The sequence below is a fragment of the Hippopotamus amphibius genome, chromosome 1, assembly GCF_030028045.1.
Source record: "Hippopotamus amphibius kiboko isolate mHipAmp2 chromosome 1, mHipAmp2.hap2, whole genome shotgun sequence".
In the NCBI taxonomy this organism is placed as follows: domain Eukaryota; kingdom Metazoa; phylum Chordata; class Mammalia; order Artiodactyla; family Hippopotamidae; genus Hippopotamus; species Hippopotamus amphibius.
The window spans coordinates 14,953,800-14,973,594 of NC_080186.1; the positions used below are offsets into that span (position 1 = coordinate 14,953,800).

At 51.7% G+C, this 19,795-nt stretch overlaps 1 protein-coding gene across 3 annotated transcripts in view; it reads right to left on the reverse strand.

The window, feature by feature from the left end:
- TMCO4 (transmembrane and coiled-coil domains 4) overlaps positions 1-19,795 on the reverse strand; it is a 102,232-nt gene continuing 82,437 nt past the window's right edge. For 2 of the 3 annotated variants that reach the window (XM_057698165.1, XM_057698170.1), the window contains exons 13-15: positions 15,486-15,603; positions 8,298-8,415; positions 1-1,149 (exon numbers count right to left, since the gene is read on the reverse strand). In XM_057698165.1, coding sequence (XP_057554148.1) covers positions 742-1,149; positions 8,298-8,415; positions 15,486-15,603 — 644 coding nt within the window. In that variant the 3' untranslated portion in view covers positions 1-741. Of the gene's footprint in view, positions 1,150-8,297; positions 8,416-15,485; positions 15,604-19,795 lie in introns of those variants that run through there. The other variant, XR_009047911.1, reaches the window with a different exon arrangement.

The following is a 19,795-nucleotide window of genomic DNA, read 5'->3' on the forward strand; positions in this document are numbered from 1 at the left end:
TTACTATGATTTATTATTATAATCATCACGCCTCTGTTCCTGCCATAGGAAGTCCTTTCCCCATAGCATTCATTCTCGTCACAGGCCCAGTCCCTGTCCACACTGCCTGCTGATCCAGCATTTTCTCACCACACTCAATTATATCCAGGGCCACCACGTGGCATAACTTGGGGGGGGCACCCTTCACATCACGTCTTCCTGATGATGCCCCTGTAGTTGTGCAGTGCACAGCCTGTATGGCTGCACAGGGCAGATCTCATCAGATCTCCCAGGAGCAGAGAGAATAAGCTGCCCGCTGTCCCCTGTACCTGCTCTGTAGGCATGGCAGTGGTGCCTGTGGGCCGGCCGGCAGCCCTGGAGAATGGTTGGAGGAGTGGGCAGACACCAGGCTTTTGAGGCTGGGGAGCCTGGCAGGGTAGGAGCCTCAGGCGCCACAGAGCTCCTGGGCCTCCTGATGGGCAACCAGACGCCACAGCTCTGACCCGAAGCACAGGAGGCCCGCAGCTGCTTTAGTCCCAGGGCTCTATACTGTGCTTGGTTGACTCTGCAGAGCTCTGGCCTTGCTTTCTCGGGGAGGGGATGGTGTCTCCTTACAATCCCTCCTCCTTCCAATACCAATGTCTTCAATTTTGGAAAGGCACTGGTAGAAATTCTGCATCTCCAGAGCTCATGTGAGGGACCTGGTGGAATGGGGTAAGAGAGCACTGCACATAGAAATCTGGCAAGATGACTCTTTTGGGGTCAGTCTAGCCCTGGGCAGGGCCCCTGGGTCTCGCTGGCACAGTCGGGGCAGCCCAGTGGGTTGGTGCCCAGGCCATGGCTGCAGACAGGGGGACTCTCAGGAGGGCTGGCGGCAGCAGGAAGGGAGGTCCCTTCAGACTGGTCCAGTCCCATTGGCACTTGGGCTTGGCTGGGGTCAGGGGATGTGGCTGCTTTGGGTGTGTCTCCGGATGTGGGACCCTGGGTTTGCCCATCCTGGTTGGTGGTCTTCTCTGATGAGGAAGGGGCTGCTGTCTGGCGAGGCTCCTCTTGGGATGGGCTGCCTGGGGCCAGCAAGAGCCCCTTCTCGTCCCAGTTTGGCTTGGTGCGGATGCCCACGGCCTTCAGGATGACGTCCATCTTCTTGGCATAATCCAAGTGACCGCTGACCTACAGGAGGACAGTGAGTGAGGACCATGCGGGGTGGGCAGAGCCCAGTCCTCCCCAGGGCCCCTGGGCCTTTCCCTCAGCATCTTCAGCCAACCAGTCACCAATGCCATGACTCCAACCCTCAATGATTCTCAAGTCCAGAGTGAGTGGGAAGCTTCTGGGTTCAAGGTAGCTCTAGAATTTATTAAATAAAGATGAAGGAAGCTTCTCTACAGAATCTTGGTCCTCTGGGGGCAGGAAAGATCCTCCTGATAGAAAGTTGGAGTGGAAGTCCTCATCTTCTGCCTGCAGCTTTAGGTTACACTGGCCCCAGCTGTGGGACCTTGGGGAAGCCCCTGTCTCCCTCTGACCTCCACTTGCCTCAGCTGTAAAATGGGGACAGTAAGAGTAGTTACATCAGAGGGTTGCTGTGAGGGTTCCCCGGGAAATGCTCCCAAATCGAAAATACAGCTACAGCTAAAAAGACTGCCAGGTACTTTCTACAATTCACTCTCCCCCTTTCCCTTAGTCATAAGAGCTCCAATTTATAGCTGGGTACATTCTCCAGCCTCCCTCGCCACTAAGTGTACTGTGGTGATGCGTTCTGGCCAATGAGATGAAGCAGCAGTGTTATGAGATGCTCCTTAGAAGTCTCTTTAAAAGGGGGCTGCTTCTCTTTTCTCCCTGTTTCCTCATTCCTGCTAGCTAGAATTCAGACAGGATGGCCAGAGCTTTGGCAGCCATCATGTGCCATGAGTTGGCTCACTAAGGATGGCAGAGTAGCAAGACAGAGAATTTTGGCTCCTGAAGGCTGTGGAGCCACCACACCAGCCCTGAACTGCCTCTTCTGTGTTTCACCTCTTGTGTGGGATAGCATCACCTCTTGCGTGTTTAAGCCACTTCATCTGGGCCTCTGTTACAGACGGGATCTTCACTAAGACATGGGTCAAGAACTCAGAAGTGCCCACCCTTTTCCTGAGAGGACAGAGATTCCCCTATTTTTGTGAGGGGATATGTCAGTGACTGAAAAACAGGGGTGTGACTGGAGCGCCCAATGCTTAACTGTGATAATGGACAATGCTCGACACACAGTAGGTCCTTAATACAAGTACGAAATGAGTTTATTGGATATACTCCTTTGACATGTACTGGCTGCTAACTGGAGATGAAGCAATTGAGGCAGAGAGGTAAAGTGACCTGCTCAAGGTCACACAGGTGTGAGAGCTGGGGTCTGAATACAGGCCTGTTCTCTTCATAGAAAATCAGGTGTGTGGTGGGGAAGACTTTAAAAATCATTCTCATTTTACAGATGAGGAAACAGAAGCCCAGAGAGGGGTGGTGGTTTGCTTAATGACACACAGCACGTGAAGAGTACAGCTGTGTGCTGAGCGAGAAGGCTTCTTCATTCAAATCTCCTCCCTGGAATGGAGCCTCAGCGCTCTCCCCAGCCAGCCTGGGGGGCCTGCTTTAGTGCCAAAGGCCAGCACAAGACAGAACAATCCCTCAAGGCTGAAGAGGAAGGTTTTTGTTTAAAAAGAAGACAGGAAAACACTGGGGAGGCTTGTGCTGGGGATCTTAGAAACAACACAAAGGCTCAGCTGGTAACATCTGCATTTCCATTTGAATCACAAATCACACCGGGTTATTCCAACGACTTTTCAAGAACACAAAAGACAATTCCCTGTACAGTTTTGTTATTTTCTCATAACCTGCCTACTTCTTGTTCTTTTCTTTACAACTGCTTTTAAAGAGTGTTCAGTGAAAACACACACATGCATACACATATAACAGGCTTTTCAGAGCCCTGGGTTCAGGGTGGAGGTAAGGTAGGGCAGCATCTTTCCTTAGAGGGTGGACATTAGTGGTTGCATGGTGCCAGAAAGAACCTAACTTTGGAATGAGAGAAATGGGGGTTCCAGACTTGGCTCTGTCTCTTATGAGTAACTGGGTAAGTCTGTACAATGCCCTGGACCCAAGCTTCCCCATCTGTAAAATGAGGATCATAACACTTCATACCTTGAATACCTGCTATGAGAGTTCCAAGGGCCTGGGACTTTGTGGGAACTGTTCTGTTCCATGTATGACCCAAAACACATTTATAGGGACATCACCTAATTAGAGTTAGTGATACCCATCTCACAGGGTTAGTGGGAAGAAATAATACAAACTATAAGGCACAGCACTTGGCACACAGTAGATGCTCCATAAACATGAGTTCCTTTAGTTTTCTTGGAAAGAGGGGTAGAAGGCAGGGAGTTAGCTAGGCTGATCCATTTGGGAACCCAAAATGGCTGCCAAAGCTCTAGCTATCACATCTGAATTCCAGCCAGCAAAAACCTAGACCCACAGGGATAAACAAGGGCAGCCTCCCTATACCTTTTTAATATTGGTGAAGGGCTACTACTAGGACTGGGTGGAGGCAGACAGGACAGGAAGGAAGGGAGGTGTTTGTGGCCACTGGCTACTGCTGATTCCAGATGGAAATTTCACTGTGCAGCTGCCCTAGAACGCACAGCTCTGGTCCTTCTTGGCTACAAGTTGGTCCAGGTCTCAGCCAACCCTAGTCCCTGAGCTGTCATTCTGCAAAGACCCAGAGGGAGAACTGGCTGGCAGAGTGCCAATTTTTTTTAAAAATTAATTTATTTTATTTACTTATTGGCTGTGTTGGGTCTTTGTTGCTGCACACAGGCTTTCTGTAGTTGCTGCGAGCGGGGGCTACTCTTCATTGTGGTGCGCAGGCTCCTCATTGTAGTGGCTTCTCTTGTTGTGGAGCACAGGCTCTGGACATGTGGGCTTCAGTAGTTGTGGCTCATGGGCTCAACAGTTGTGGCTCACGGGCTCTAGAGCACAGGCTCAATAGTTGTGGCGCACGGGCTTAGTTGCTCCATGGCATGTGGAATCTTCCCAGAGCAGGGCTCAAACCCATGTCCCCTGCATTGGCAGGCGGATTCTTAACCGCTGCGCCACCTAGGAAGTCCAGAGTGCCAATTTTACAGGTAGCCAGAGGGATGGGAGAGCAGCAGTGAGGTGGATGGAAAAGAATCTCTTCTTAGTAGTGGAACATTCTGGTGTGGCTGATGTTGGATAAAGATTTCAGCCCAAGACCATCGCCCTGGCCATCTCTATTGAAATCTGCCCCCAGCCCAGACACACACTCAGTGCCCCTGGTGCTGAGAAGCCTCCCTGACCTTCCCACACTGGTTAGGGACCCTCCCTGGGGCTCGCCTGCGACAGCACTCACTACAGGCCATTGTCTTCATCTCTCACATCTGTTTGTGTTCCGATAGACTGTGGGAGCTGAGGGAGCCCAGGGACCACTTTTAACTCACCCCTATCCCCCACATCCAGCCCCGGACATTGTGGGTGCTCAGGGTTACCAGATTCACATGGGATAAACGGGCCTCAGCGCTTCCTGTTTCTTGCCTTGCAAGACATCTTGACTTACCCAAACCAAGGCTGCTGCCACCCACCTCTGCCTGCCCAACAATTTCCAAGCCTATCAGGCCCCCTGGGGTTCCTTTACCTTTTAGGCCTCAGTTTCCTCCTCTGTAAAATGGGGCTAATAAAGATACGTACATCACGTGGGCTGGTTGTGAGGACCCAATGGGATAATAGGCTTATTGGCCTAGAGTTGGAGGTCACTGACAAGAAGCCACAGAGATGCGTGCACGCAGGCAGTGTGAACGCACTGGTTAAGAGCCCAGGTCCTGAGGTAGGTTCCTGCGTTCATCTGGCTCTGCCACTCACATGCAGTGTCCCCTCCTGCAGCCTCAGTTTCTAAACCTGTACAATGGGGTTATTTTCCCTACTTCACAGGACAGCTACGGGGATCAAGTGACACAAGATCTGTAAACCATGCAGAGCAGTGTCTGGCATGCTGGCTATTGTCATTATTGTCATTATTATTGAGTGCCTATTTTGTGCCAAGCTCTGTGCTAAGTTCTAGAAGCCAGCTGGCATTTCTTTTGGGACATCAAGACCCCAGAGACCCCGGGGTGGGTCTCTGCCCCCAAGAAGCCTCATGAGATAGCCCCTGGGGTGGCAGAAACCCCCACCTCCTGCAACCCAGTCCCCACACAGGAGAGCCTGAAAGGCAGGCGGGCAGCCTGGCCTTCGTCTGCTTCATCCACCGGAGATGCCCTCTGCCTGCGACAGGGCTGACCCTGGCTCACTCCTGCTTAACCTCCTCCCGAGGTCAGGAGCCACCGCAGACCGCGTCTGTGCCGGGTGGCAGCCGCTGGGATGATTCACAGAGAGCCCGGCAGGGAGAAGGCAGGTCCTGTAGGTCTCTGCTCCGAGCGCGGGGCAGCCAGCGCTTCCCCAACAGCAGTAATGAGGACTCTTTTGCCAGCAACCTCTCCTCCAGCCAGATTTTCAAGGAAAAGAGGAGGGCAGCACAAAGGCAATGCTAATTACCTCTAATTACCCAGAAGAGGAAAGCACTGCTTTATGTGATGTGCTCCTAATGTGATAAAGAGCTATTATTAGGCAGGTGCTGGGAAGCTGCCATGAAGGCAGTCTGAGGAGGGGAGAGGAGTCTCTGAAGCTGCCGGTCCCGGAGGCAGAACTGAAGGTGGAGGCAGGGACAGGGGACGCGGGAACTAGCATTAGGTGAGGGTCTACTGTGCACTCAGCATCTTGCATGCGCCCTGGAAGGTAGGTGATATCCTTTGTTTCTAGGATGAGGAAACTGAGGCACAGAGAGGTTAAGTCACTGGCCTAAGGTCACACAGCCAGTATACCAGCAGCAGAGCCCCGATTCTAAGGCTCTCTGGCACCAAAGGCTGTGCTCTTACCACTGTATCCATACAGGGGCTTCCCAGGGCAGAAACTATCCTTCATGGGCTTTGTAGCCTTTAAAGGACATTTTTCATTTAAAAGGAACTTTCAGCCGTTCCTTTTCACATTTGATTCTTGTGGCAGAGGGAGACCCGTGGAGCGGTGAGGCATCAAATCACTTGTCCCCTTCACCCCATCAGGGTACAGGGACCCTCAAACAGGACAGAGACCCCTGGACACGGGACAAGAGGCATCCCTGAGTCCTGCGGTTTCGTGGTCTTGTTACCCAGCTTCCCTCGCTCCCATAGGGAGGTGTACAACACAGGCTCTGGACCTGGCTTCAGAGACCTGATCTATGACTCTCTGGCTACACTGAGTCTATTCTCTCAAGCCTCAGTTTTCCAGTCTGTGACTTGGGGATGCCCAATACCTATGACACAAGACTGCTGTGGCTGACATCACATGAAGCAAGTCTGTCAGGGATAAAAATGATCTAAAGAGATGGCTCTAGGGGTTAAAGCTCATGTCTGTCCTGGGAAGACTGCCTCTTGAACTAGCAGTGATCAGTTTCATGGGTGGGTGAGTCTAGAAACTCTTCTTATTCTTGGACCAACCCCAGCCCCCAAAGCTGCCAGTCAGGAAGGCGCGGGGCTGCTTCACTCGTGTTGTCCGGTGGGTCAGGACTTGTGAGCTAGGGCCCTGGGAGTCTGGGGGAGTGAAGTTATAGGCCAGGACAAGTTGATCCCAGTGACATGGTGGCAGGCTGGGTGGGAGGCCCAGGGGACCTTGGGACAAGGTCATGGCCCACGAGCTTCAGTGGCAGCAGTGCCTGACAACATTCTGGTTTTAAGTTTTTGTGCTAGAATCCCCTTGTGCTGTCTTCAACCTTCAGTCAAGTTTCAATAAACATGCAACCAGACATTAGCTGTGCTGGGAGGAGCGGGTCAGGTTGCCTGGCTTTCCCCCCACCACGAGGTACAGTTTGTGTGTGTGTGTGTGTGTGTGTGTGGTCGTTGGGCCAGGCTGCTGTTGAAGCTGAAGCGAGAAGCCAGGGTCCTCCAGGGTGCCCCTCCCCAGGGGAGTTTTCAGATGCCCAGGGAGGGGCCTGGTCTATCTGCTTTCAGGCAGGATGGTGTGGCCGGCTTAAACTACTCTTATGTGGTTCCTGGGGAAACTGGGTTACCCCCTGTAAGGGCTTAGCACTCGATAAATGGCAGCCAGCAATGTAATCATTGGAAACTGAAGTTCCTGCTCTCGCGAGCCCTGCATCACAAGGATGTGCATCGGCTGAGTCTGCTTGGGGACGTGACTGCAGCACCCTCTCCTCACCCTCCTGGCAGCTGGCACCTCTCCCGCTGGTTCTCACATCTACCCAACCAGGGGCGATGCCCACTGGCTTCAGTCCTGCTGGGCTTGAGTCCTGCTCAGCCAGGTTTCTGCTGTGTGACCCTGGGCAAGTCCCTGAGCCTCTCAAAGCCTCGGTGTCCTCATCCGCACAGTGGGGGTACGGATGCTGCCAAAGGCTTAGCGTAGAGCTGGGCATCAAGTGAGTGTCCATACACGAGGCTGTTATTAACTCTCCATGACAGACACGTGGCGGGTGGACAAGGTTCTTTCAAGCCTGAGAGACGGATCTAGAATCTCAAATTAGGTTCGTGTGGCTGCCAGGTGGCCCCCGTTCCCAGCAAGAATTCTTTTCATTGTCTGCCCTGCCTAGTCTGAGATGTGTAAGAATCCTTGGGGAGTATTTAATATGCAGACCTGCAGGCTCCGCTCCTAGAGACTGATTTAGGAGCTCTGGGCAGTGCGGCTCTGGCATCTGCATTTTAAATAAACTCTCCAGATGATTCCAAGGTGGGGGACCTTGGAACATACTTTCCCTCATTCCATGGTTTCACAGCCTGGCAATCAGGTGCTTCTGCTCTGGTCCAGCCTGAACGCCTCCACCTGCATCCTCTGGTTGTTCTGGTTACTTCCAGGAGAAACAGACTGTCCTGATTAGTAATCTGGTCTGGGGGAGTGAGTGGGGGCAGTGGAGGAAGGAGGGGGAGGAGTGGAGGGAGGGCAGTAACATAGGGGCAAGAGCGTGGGCTCTGGAGGTTCAAATCCAGGCTATCAGTTGTTAGTCGTGTGATGGGAGCTTTTCTAAGCCTCAGTTTCCTAATCTGTGAAATGGGGATAATAGCGCCTGCCCCAGGGGCCATGTGAGGGTTAGAGATGATGTGTGCAAAGGGCCTGGGGACAACGCCCTGCCACAGAATGGTGCCTGTGAACAGGAGTTACCTCTTCCCAAGTGAATTCTCACCATCTCCCTCCTCTGGGGTGGACTGGGCCAGGGCCAGTGTCCCTGGGGCCTGGGTCGCTAGGCTGGAGGGACAGGTGATACTCACCACGGAGGAGAGGTCCACGTTCTCCACCCTCCTGTCCTGCAGCAGCACGGGCTGCAGGCCGGCCACTCGGAGCTTCACGGAGGACGTGCGGTACACGAAGCTCAGCAGCCAGTCCCCTCTGTGGGCAGAGAGGGAGGAGTGGGAAGGGGTGGACGTCAGCCTCAGGAGGGCCCCGCCTGGCTCCGGGGCGGCCTGCTGGGGTGGGAGCTTCTGCAGGAAACCAAGGCCCCACCGCACCCGCGTATGATGGCGGGAGCTGCAGCCACTGGCATTTTCGGAGCGCTGCCTGGGGGCACGGCAGCTCCAGGGAGGCTGCTTTGTTCCCTGGTGGGTTCCCAGAGCAGAGGACAGTGCTGGTGAGCAACAGACAGTTATCTGTTGAGTGAATGAAGGAGGAAACTGGATGAGTCAGCACACGGCTGGGTGAGCTGCTCTCAGCTGGGGAGGGTTTCCAGTTCCCAGGGTAGGGGGTGTGGGGTCCAGGGCTCCCTGGGAGGCAAAAGAAAGGCAGCAGGGCGTCTGCCTGGGGGAGAGGATCACAGGAAGCTGGGGCCACCAGGCTCTGCAGGCTGGAACTCTGGGTCTGGGGTCCCCCATCTGTCTTTCAGCTGGAGGGACCAGCTGTGCCTTCTGAGACAGGACTGGCCCAGCCTGCAGCTCTCCCCACCTCTCGCCACCTAGGCGGTGCGGGGTGGCCACCCCCTCCCCCCGGCAGGTCACAGCCCTGGAGCCCACCTCCACGCTCATGGGTGCTGCGCGCCCCACGCCCTGCATCCTGCCCCTGAGCCAGACGTACCCCCCACACGCCGGAGAGAAGATAACCCCGGACCCTCTGTGGCCTGATTCTTCAGGTACACTGAGCACTGTCCACAGAAGGCACGGTCTGCAGGGTCCACGGGACAGCCTTTCCCCTCGAACCCCTGCACGCTGTCCGGGGTGAAGCTGGGCCCCTCCCTCAGCACGTCCGTGCACGTGGGCGCTTCTGTTCCCCCTCTGCCTCCAAGACTGAGACTCCCCTTAGCAGAGCGGGTCGTCTTTTGTTTAGACCGAGTCCGATTCCGGTTTGCAGGGCCACTTGAGTCCATCATCTTTGTGCACTTATTTGAAAGAAAGGACCTCCCTCTCCACTGCGTGGGAGGATGGGCTGAGAGTCAGGAGTCTCTGCCCTGCCTGCGTGGCCCTCCACGTGACCACCGGCGAGGCCCCAGAGCTGCCTGGGATCCAGGGTGTAGTGGGGTCTCCAGGTTCCCTGGTAGTTCTCACCCTCTGAGGTCCTGACCACATGGGCACCTGTGCAGTTACCACCCTGGAAGCCTCTAGAAGGACTGGGGTCCAGCGTGGAGGGGCCCTCAACAGACCCTCCTGCTGTGTCCCACCCTGAGCTCGTCAGCCTTCTCTGAATCATCCGCCAGGCCTCTCGAGCAGAAGCCAGCAGAGCCGTGGCCTAGGCCCCCCTCCCCTCCAGGACCAACTTATCACGGCATCCTGCAGATTTGTATGACCCTCCCCACCCCCCACTCCCCCAGTACCCATCCCTTCCGCTCCAGCCTTGAGGTCAGGCAACCCCCCGCCCAGCCCCCCACGGACAAATAATAGCCTCCTCCTGCTCTGGGCCTCACCTCCCTTGAGCCACTGTGGTCTTCCTTCAACTCCCATCTGACTATGGCCCTCTCCTCTCGGAAGCCGACCTTCACTCCCCACTGCCCACAGGCTTTCTCTTCTAGAAAATTCCCTAACTCCATCCAAAGAGCAACGCTTGCATGCCCCAATGGTTATCTTAATATGGAAGGCCCAAGAAACACTGTCCCTCAGAATGATGGCTAAGGGGAGAAGGGAGACTGACTCAAGTTGTTTTTATTAACTAATCACGAGACTTACGTGCATCAAATATGGGGTGTGAGGGAGGCCCCTATATGCAGAGTCTGCATTGTTGCTGCCCAATGATCTGTCTTAATTATGACAATGCTCAACTTACAATGCTTTTTTAAAAAAATAAATTTATTTATTCATTGGCTGTGTTGGGTCTTCGTTGCTGCGTGCAGGCTTTCACTAGTTGCTGAGAGTGGGGGCTACTCTTCATTGTGATATGTGGGCTTCTTGTGGTGGCTTCTCTTGTTGAGGAGCACGGGCTATAGGTGCACAGGCTTCAGTAGTTGTGGCACATGGGCTCAACAGTTGTGGCTCGCAGGCTCTAGAGTGCAGGCTCAGTAGCTGTGGTGCACCGGCTTAGTTGCTCCACAGTATGTGGGATCTTCCTGGCCCAGGGATCGAACCGTGTCCCCTGCATTGGCAGGTGGATTCTTAACCACTGCACCACCAGGGAAGTCTCTCTACTTACAATGTTAACTGCACTTATTCATACACATGTAGGGGCAGGACAGGAACATGTGTTAGAAAGTTTCACATCCTCTAAACTGTGCTAAGCAAACCACAGGACCTTCGCTGGCATTTCAGACCCTCTGTACCCGGCATCTGCCTCTCTTGCCTGGGGTGGGCCACGGGCCCACGCTCGGGATCACACTGAGCCAGTCCTGCCAGGTTAGTTACCAGCTGTGTGACCTTGGGCAAGTTGCTTGACCCCTCTGAGCCTCAGTCTCCTCGCTGTCACGTACCTCCCAGGGTGGGCATGAGTGTGCACGGAGATGGCACACCGTGTACCCACTGCTCACACATGTGAGTGCTCAGGAAGCACTGGATGCAATGATATCTCCTGCTCTGGGCCTTCGTGGGCGCTGTGGCCTCTCTCCTGCCCGCCTACTCTTCCAGGCTCTGATGGGCTGCTATCCATTCTTTCAAAATTCAGCTTGCACATCGCCTCTCCGGGGCGGGGGTGGGGGTGGGTGGGTGGCGGCCCTGAGCCTCCTCAGCTGATGTTAATAATCCTTTGTCCCTCCTGGGCCTGGTGTATGCTCCTTCTGTGACATTTGTTACATGTCATCCATGTGTCCATTCCTGGGTCTGTTCCTTTTCTGGGCAGAGAGCTCGTTGAGGGCAGGACTGTGCCTTAGTCCTGTATCCTGTATCCTGAGCAGAATCAGGAACCTTCTCAGGGGATTGGCAGGGGTGCAGTGCCCAGCAAGCCCTCCAGGCCAGGCTGTTGCACGAATCACACAGCTGAACCCTGAGTCACACCGTGTGGCCTGTTGAAGGGTGTGCCGTGGCTCCTCACAGGCCTGGAGCCACTTGTGGGCAGGGGTCCTCCCCACTCCTTCCACCATCATCCCTTCCCTACATGGTACTGGAGCAGCGAGTCCCCCGGGGGCTCAGAACGAAACTCTCTCATCACAGATATCCCAGCTATCAGGGAGACAGTCTCACCTGAGTTCACATCCTGGCTCTGCTGTGTGACCTTGGCGAGGCACTTGACCCTCTCTGAGCTTCAGTTTCCTCAGGGCAGCACTACTCACCCCGGTTGGCTTCCAGGGAGTTTGTGAAAGCCCAAGCAAGTGAACAAACTTGCAAAGAGCTTTATTAATGTCCATTATAAATTTAAAAACGTATACAGTTTGGTAGTGTTGGCCTGAAGCTCCTCCCACCCCTTCACTCCACTCCCCGTCTTTAAGTAGGTTCACGGCAACATAAATGCCTTTGGGGGCCAAGAATATGAATTCCTGGTTGGCGCTTAATTTAATCAAGAAATACAGTTATTGTTTTGGTCTGTACGCTCCTTCTCTCTCCTCTCCTTCCCCCTCCTCCCCCCTCCTCCCCCTCCTCCTTTCTCTCTCCGAAGAGATGGCTTAGGATCTCACAAAATAATGGAAAACCAAGCTTGTTAGCCTCAGGTTCTCAACAGAACAGATGGGTTTAATAAGATTTTGCTGTTTTTATATTGCACACATGCAATTTTAATTCTTTCCCTTTGCTGTTTATGAAACCAAAAAAAAAAAAATCGTGTGCTGTGAATATGCCCAGTAATAATAATTCTAACCGCTATCACTTACTGGGCACCTACGAAGTGCCAGCCCTCATCTTACGTAATCTCATTTCGTCTTCCCAGAATCCGTGTGCAGCAGGGACTGTTCTTCCCATTTTACAGGTAGGAATACTGAGCTTCAGATTTGTTTGTCCAAAGCCACCCGAGAGGTAAATGGTGGAGCCAAGATTTTAACCGAGGACGGTCTGACATAAATGTTGTGTCCACTCTTTTTCTTTTCTTGTTTTTTAAACTGTCCTTACTTAAAAAATTAAAGTCTCTTTTATAAATAACTAAACAAATAAATAATAAACAAACATATATAACTGAATCACTTTGCTGTATACCTGAAACTAACACAATATTGTAAATCAACTACATATCAATTAAAAAGAGTCTATTTTAAGCCCTACTTCCAATCCCTGTCCACTCCTTAGGGGTGGCCACTGTTATTAGTCTCTCATGGTCCCTCTCTGGACCTCCCTGTCCATTTCCAGACATACAGATACATATATGCACACAGAAATGTCTTCCTTCGTAAATGGGACCACAGTACGTATTGTTGTACTTGTTTTTCTCCCCCTTAACTCTTCCCCTGTTTGTGGTCATTTAGGTTGTTCTCAATTTTTAATTATAAATGAAGCTGCAAGGATCCCCTTTGTGTATCCATCTCTGTGCATGTAAGTATCTAGCAGAGAAGGATCACAGATGTCAGAATCTGTGAGATCGGCAGACTGGCACATTCACAATTTGGATAGATATGGCCAATTATCCTCCAAAAAGGATTCACTAAATTTAACTGCCACCAATGCTGTGTGACAGTGCCCATTTCTCCATATCTTCACCAACACTGAATGTTATTCATATTTCAGATGTTTGATAATCTGATGGATGATAAATAGTATTTTACTGATTTTAGTTTGGACTTATTTCATTACTAATGAGGTTGGGTATCTTTTTTTATTCCATGTTTATGTGCAGATATCCTTTGGCCATTTTATTTATTTATTTATTTATTTATTTATTTATTTATTTATTTATTTATTTTTAGGCTGCCCCATGTAGCATATGGGATCTTAGTTCCCCAACCAGGGATCGAACCCATGCCCTACATTTGGGAGCGTGGTCTCAACCACTGGACCACCAGGTAAGTCCCTGACCATCTTATTCTTAGATTTTTTTCTTATTGATTTGCATGAGCTCTTTATATATTATGGTTCTTTGCCTTTGTTTCCTTTTTCTTTCTACCACATCCTGATGCTAAGAACTCAGCTTAGAATAGGAATGATAAAGCCAGTCTAACTGGCTGAACTCCTGGGTCCTGGTTAATGCCCTCAATCCATGGCTAAAGACCATCTTTATCTTTAACGCTGAACTTGACATGGGCTAAATTATCAAAATGATGAAGACTTTCCAAATCTGTTTTATTCAGTTGCAGGTTCTACTTGGAATGGTTGGGCTTAGATCAAAATTAAAGTTAACTGACACTGCGACTTAACTTCTCTGGGCCTCAGTTTCCTCACTTGTAAAATGGGATTAATAATACAAACACCTTAAGGTTTGGGGCAGGACTGACATAGAAAATGACAACAAAGACAGGATCTGGCAGGTGGTAAGAGTCTAATATCCACCTCCCCATCACTGCATTATTGCATTTTATTTTATTTTTTTTATTAATTATCTGTTTCCATAGGTGTCTTTTCTACTAGACACGAACTCCTCTTGTCTTGTCCATCTTTGTATTCCCATACCCAGCAGGAGGTCTCGGGCACGTATGTTGGATGATTCTGAGTTGCCCTTAACCTCAGGTTGGAGCCTCTTCCTCCTCCCACCCCAACATACATGCCTTAGAATCAGGAACCCAGCACTTTTCTCTTTCCCTAGGCTTTGACTTTCAAATGATCTCAGCTGTCCTTCTGGCTTCAGCTGAAGCTGACACCCCACCAGCCCTCGCTCCAGCTCTCATCTCTCTCAGTTCCTGGGCTGCATCTCCAGCTGCCCTGCTGGAATCTTCACGTTTACAGGCCAGTGAGTCAGCCGCTTCCCCAGCAAGTCTCACCTCCTGTCGCTAAAGGAGTGTGCACCACACCTGGGGGAAAGCCTTTGGTTTCAGAGCTTCTGGATTCTGGTGTCGCAGACAAGCTTCCGTATGCCTGCCTGGAGCTGCCCGTTTCCCGCCTATTCGCGCTGCTGGACGTGAGGCTCCACAGGGCTGGGTGGGGGCTTATTCCTGCTGTCGCCCCGGCACGTGCCTGGCATGAGGTTGGCACTCAGTGACAGGGGTTGAATCCCGACTGATGGAGATACTGACGATAAACAGTAACATGACCTGTCACTCATGCAGCAGGCGCCTACCACAGGCAGCTCTGTCAACTGCTGGCAGAGCGTTGCCACCCTAGGGGGAGTCACTACCATTACCCCCCCTTCACTGATGGAGAAACTGAGGCCAACATTAAGACCCAGGTCTGACTGAATAAAAAGACTTGTTGTCATAAAGCTAAAAGAAAAAAAAAAGACCCAAGTCTGTGTGATTCCAAATCCCTGCGCTTGGGTTTACACTGTCACTTCCCTCCTTGGCCTCATTTGGAGGCTGAAGGGCCCGGGCATCTTCTCAGGCCAATCTCCTGAGGTCTCAGCGGTGACCTTCATCCTCTCTTCTTCCCCAGAGTCTAGGGCACGGCTTTGGCTGAAACCCCTCAGGTCCTTGTCAAACCCAAGCCCAGGGATGTCTCCTTTCCAGCCTCACAGCCATCAGCCTTCGCAGCCCCCACCTCTTGCAGAGGGTCTGTCGCATGGTGTGGGTGCTGGCTCCTCCGTGGCTGTCAGCCCCACCCCGAGACACCGGTCCGAAAGCTCGGCCTGGACACTCCCCACTCCCTTCCTGCGCTGCCAGATAGCGCACACGTGAGCTCCGCGGTTGGCATTCAAAGACCTCCCATTGGGGCCCAAGCTTTGCTTTTCAGTCTCATCCCTCTCACCCACGTCCCTCTTCCCCAGATCATGGTGACCAGCCTGGCCTCTCGTGTCATCCTGTAAACTGGTCTCAGGCCCGACGCAGGGAAATGTTTCTCAGGATCTGTCCCTGTTGTCCATCATCCTATGGAAGTGGATGCTGCCCAGGCCTTGCTCCTAGCAGGGCCGGTGTCCTACTGGTCCCTGGGGTCCTACAGGACAAGGGCCTGGCCTCAAACTTCTGTGTCCGGGCACAGGGCCTGGGCACACTAGGTGCTCAGGAAGCGTTGTCACCTCCCCACGGGCATGAGGTTTGGACTGACCTGCAGTAGCCATTGATGATCCTGCCAGACACCACCTTCTGGAAAGGCTCCCAGTGCTTGGCGTCTCCTTCCACGGGTGCACCCAGCAGGACGACGTCCTCAATGATCCCTTGGCAATCTGGAGAGAGACCCCGGAAAAGACTGTCAGTGCTCCTGGCCACAGCAAGTCCTGCAAGGGACACTCCAATGGCGGTGGAGGAGACGGATGTCAGGTACACGTGCACACACACTCGTGCACACACACGTTCGTGCACATACATACACATACACTCAGGCACACACACAAACACATTCGTGTACACACATTCATACACACAAATATGCAAACACACATGCACATACACACAGTACTGTGGCTTCTGTTTACTGAGTTCCGGGCCCTGGGTCGAGCCCTCCGGTGCCTGATCTATTCCTGCAAAGCATCATCACCCCTATTTTAGAGTTAAGGAAAACCAAAGACATTTTCAAGATCACATGGCCAGTAAGTGACACGGTCCAAGTTGGGACCCAGGTCTATTTCCACCATCCATGAAGCTCACAACTGGCCATGGAATCGGATGGGGATTTCTCCCTTTAGAAGGGACTGATGGCCCCTGGCTCACTGCACGTGCCAGGCAGGAGACACCACAGCTTTCCTCTGCAACAGGTTCTCAGGGGTCTGTACAGCCTGGTGGGAAGGTGGGAGTGGAGGGGAGAGGGGGGCGAAAGGGTCCCAGGAGACAGAGTACATGCATCAGCTGCATTGACCTAGCACGGTTCAGAGTATTTTAGGCCAGGGCTCCTCTGAACGCAGCTCATGGACTGTCTTGCAAGTGCAGAAACAGAGAAGCAGCACCTCTTTTTTCTTGCTGCAGACAGGAAACCAACAGCGTGCAGACCGCACTTTGAGAAGCACAGCTCTAGACCCGTGGACGTGCACGTGCATCCCACACCCCCCATCATTCTCCACCCCCTGACCTGGCTGTATTTTCTTCTTATCACATTTCACTTGTTTACATCTGTCTCCTCCTCTAATATCTGGGTTCAGGGAGGATGGGGCTCCAGCTGCCGTGGTCACAGCTGTATAGGACGTCGCCTGGTCTATACTTGGGGCTCAGTAAAGACGTGACTGAATAAGTAAATACACTGCCATCCTCCGGGACAGCCAGGATACGCACTTTGAAGTTGTAAAGCCCTGGATTCAGATCCCAGCCCAGCGACTTCTGGGCCAGGTCACTTAACTTCTGAACCTACAGGTGACTGTGGTACTGCCTTGTGGGTCTTCGTGGGGATGAAGTCACGGTGGGGAAAAAATCCAGCGCAGTGAATGCACAGTGGAAGTTAGCGTGCCTCTCCCCACCCCGAGGCCCCACCTCCCCGCACATAGCTCTTTCTTACAGTCCTGAGTTCCCCTGCATTTGGGGAGACGCACGCTCTGTGTCATTCCTGGGGAGTGGTGCCTGGAGGGACAGCTGACCCAGCCCTGCCACTCTCTTGCTGAGGGACACAGGACAGGTGGCTTCCTCTCTCTGGGCTCCACTTTCTAACCTGAGCGTGTCTGACTGTGTTCCGTTTGCACTGTTGTGTCAGAGTTTGTCTGAGTAAAGGGTTCCAAGCTAACAGGAGTTTAAGAATCCCTGTGTCCCTCTGGCTCTGATGTTATAAAATTCCGTGGCACAGAATTCTGATTTCACTTCTTTGCTTCCAGGGAGAGGATATCTGGCAGGATGTAAAACTTCAGGAAGCTGGTAGTTTGTGTTGAATTGCAAGGATGACTCAGATACTCTTCGATGTAAGGACTATTTCAGGTGCTTACGTTACTGGCAAGGCTGTAGATTTTATTCTGACCCCTTCTCTTGGCAGATGAGGAAACACGTAGTCTCAGAGGGGATGGGGCATGCCCAAGGTCACATAGGTAGTGAGAATACAGCTGGGCACGGAACCTTGCACAGGGAGCTGTCGGGTCCTGGGGCCATTCTCTCTGCTGTTTGCAGCAACAACTCAAAGCACAGAGATCACAGGTGGGTTATCACTGCTCACATGGTGCCAAACGGTTGTTGGTCCAGGGCCAACGAGTGACCTTAGCAGCTGTCTCTGGACATCGGCCACTCAGGGCACCTGCCCTGCCCCCCAGAATCTCTCCATCTGAGGAGCAGGGACAGCTTTGCAGTCCTGGGTGCTGATGCCTGGAGGGCTGGGACCCCTTGTGGCCAGAAGTGGAATTGCAGCATTCCCTATCAGGTTGCCCGGAGCAACTGTCAGGATCCTGTGACTACCCATCCATCCCACAGGTGTTATGAAAAGCAAACAAAGGTAGCTGCCTTCTGCTGAACTGAGACTAGTAGCTGAACCTCATAAAGCAGTCCAGAGCACAGTCAAATCAAGTCAGGGTGGGCGGTGAGCTGGAAACACATTTACCCATCTCTGAAGCCCAGCTGGAAACTGCCTTACTAGACCTCTTCCCCTTCATCCTCAGACTGTTGCCCCACTCAGATGTGTACTTTTTATGTTTTAAAAGATGATTTGCCCTCTGGGAGGGTGCAAACCTAGAGAGAAGCCACGAGGCAGGCTCTCGGTAATGCACAGGTGTTAGCTAAAGAAAGTCGGTGAGAATCATTTTAAACAGGATAGGGAGAATCCTATACTGTTCTCGGAATGAGATGATCCAGGAGGGGAGACCTGAGTTAGGAAAACTGGCCGCTTAAGTAGACACTGGAAAAAAATGTCAAAGTTCACTGTTTGGTCCAAAACGTTATAATACCAGAAGATTTCAGCCTTCCAGGTAAAATACAGAAAATCCTCATTCAGGTACCACTTTTAGTGTCAAGCAGGCCCCTTTCATAGGCACAGACGATCCATCACATCACGACATGAATTCAGCACAGAACACCCCCACTTTCCAGAACCAACACAAGAAACTGGCATTTAACATTTTAATAGTAACGAACCTAAGATGACCTCCCTGCCTTTTTCCTACAGGGACCATGAGTGTTTGTAGAAACATGTAGGGATTTATCCCTACGGCTACCATCAACTTTTCTTCTTGTGAATTTTTAAGGTGTTAGGATATAGTTTCATAGCTTTATAAACAGTCGGGGATCCAAGGTGCATCAGGCACCTTCGAGTTCAGAACTCAAGTTCAGGTTCAGCTTTTGGGCTTGGATTGCTCATGTTTTAAACAGTCCTGTGTATGTTATTAATATAATACTTTTACTGTTGAAGCTGGAGGCATTTCATCCTTTATGACTTTGGCATTAAGGGGGTTCCACCCTTCCAGCAATTAAAAAGGAAAGCTTTATTAGTCCTGTCTTTACCCCTCCACTTTCAGTCCTCTTTGTCACTCACATGTGCTATGAGAAACATTACTTTTCCAAACCGTCTTTGCTTCTATCTCTTTTTTTTATTCTTAACATAGGAGCCAAAGTGATCCCTTTAAAATTCAAGTTATAGGCATGAGGTACCTTTTGGGGGTGATGGAAATGTTCTACAACTGGGTCCTGGTGAGGGTTTGCACAACTCTGTACATTTGCTAAAAATCACTGAATTGTACGCTTAAAATGGGGGGATTGTGTAATATGTAAATTACACTGCAGGAAAGTCCGATAATTTCACTCCTGTGCTCAAAACCCACCCACGTGGGACCCATCTCTCCTGGAGTCAGAGTCAAAGTCATTTCAACAGCCCTTGAAGCCCTCCGTGATCTTCTCCATGCTTTCCCCTGGCTCACTCTGCTCCAGCCACACTGGCCTTGCTGTTCCAGAACATGCCAGGCCTTTCCCTTGCTGATCTCTCCTCCTGATGCGCTTCCCTCCGACATCCACAAGCCTCCCCGCCTCCTTCACCTCTTTGCTTAACTGTCACCCTCCGAAAGGAGAAGATGCAACCTCTCACCCCTAGGTGCCTAGCTCCCTTCTCTGATTTATTTTTCTCCATAGTGCTTGAGACTATCTGACTTGCTACCTATTTTACTTTTACAATCTCTCTTATAATCTGTCTCCTGCTACACGTGAGCTCCCCCAGGGCTGAGATTGTTCTTTTTTGACTTCCCCAGGGAATCCCCAGTGCCTAGAACAGTGCCCAGCACAGAGGCTGTGCTCAGTAAGTATCTGTGGGATGAATGAGAGCAGGCCATGGGACTCAGCAGTACAAACCCTTCAGGTTGAGAATATATGCATAAATTTTTTTTTTTTTTAATTTTCCTCCTGGTACAACTTCATCCGAGAGGCTCTAGTCAAGGATAAAAGCAGATGAAGAGTGCTGACTTTGCTGCAAGTATATGGAAGCGTATTTAACCACTGCTCTTAGCTCTTCAATTGCTGGTTTCTAGTGCT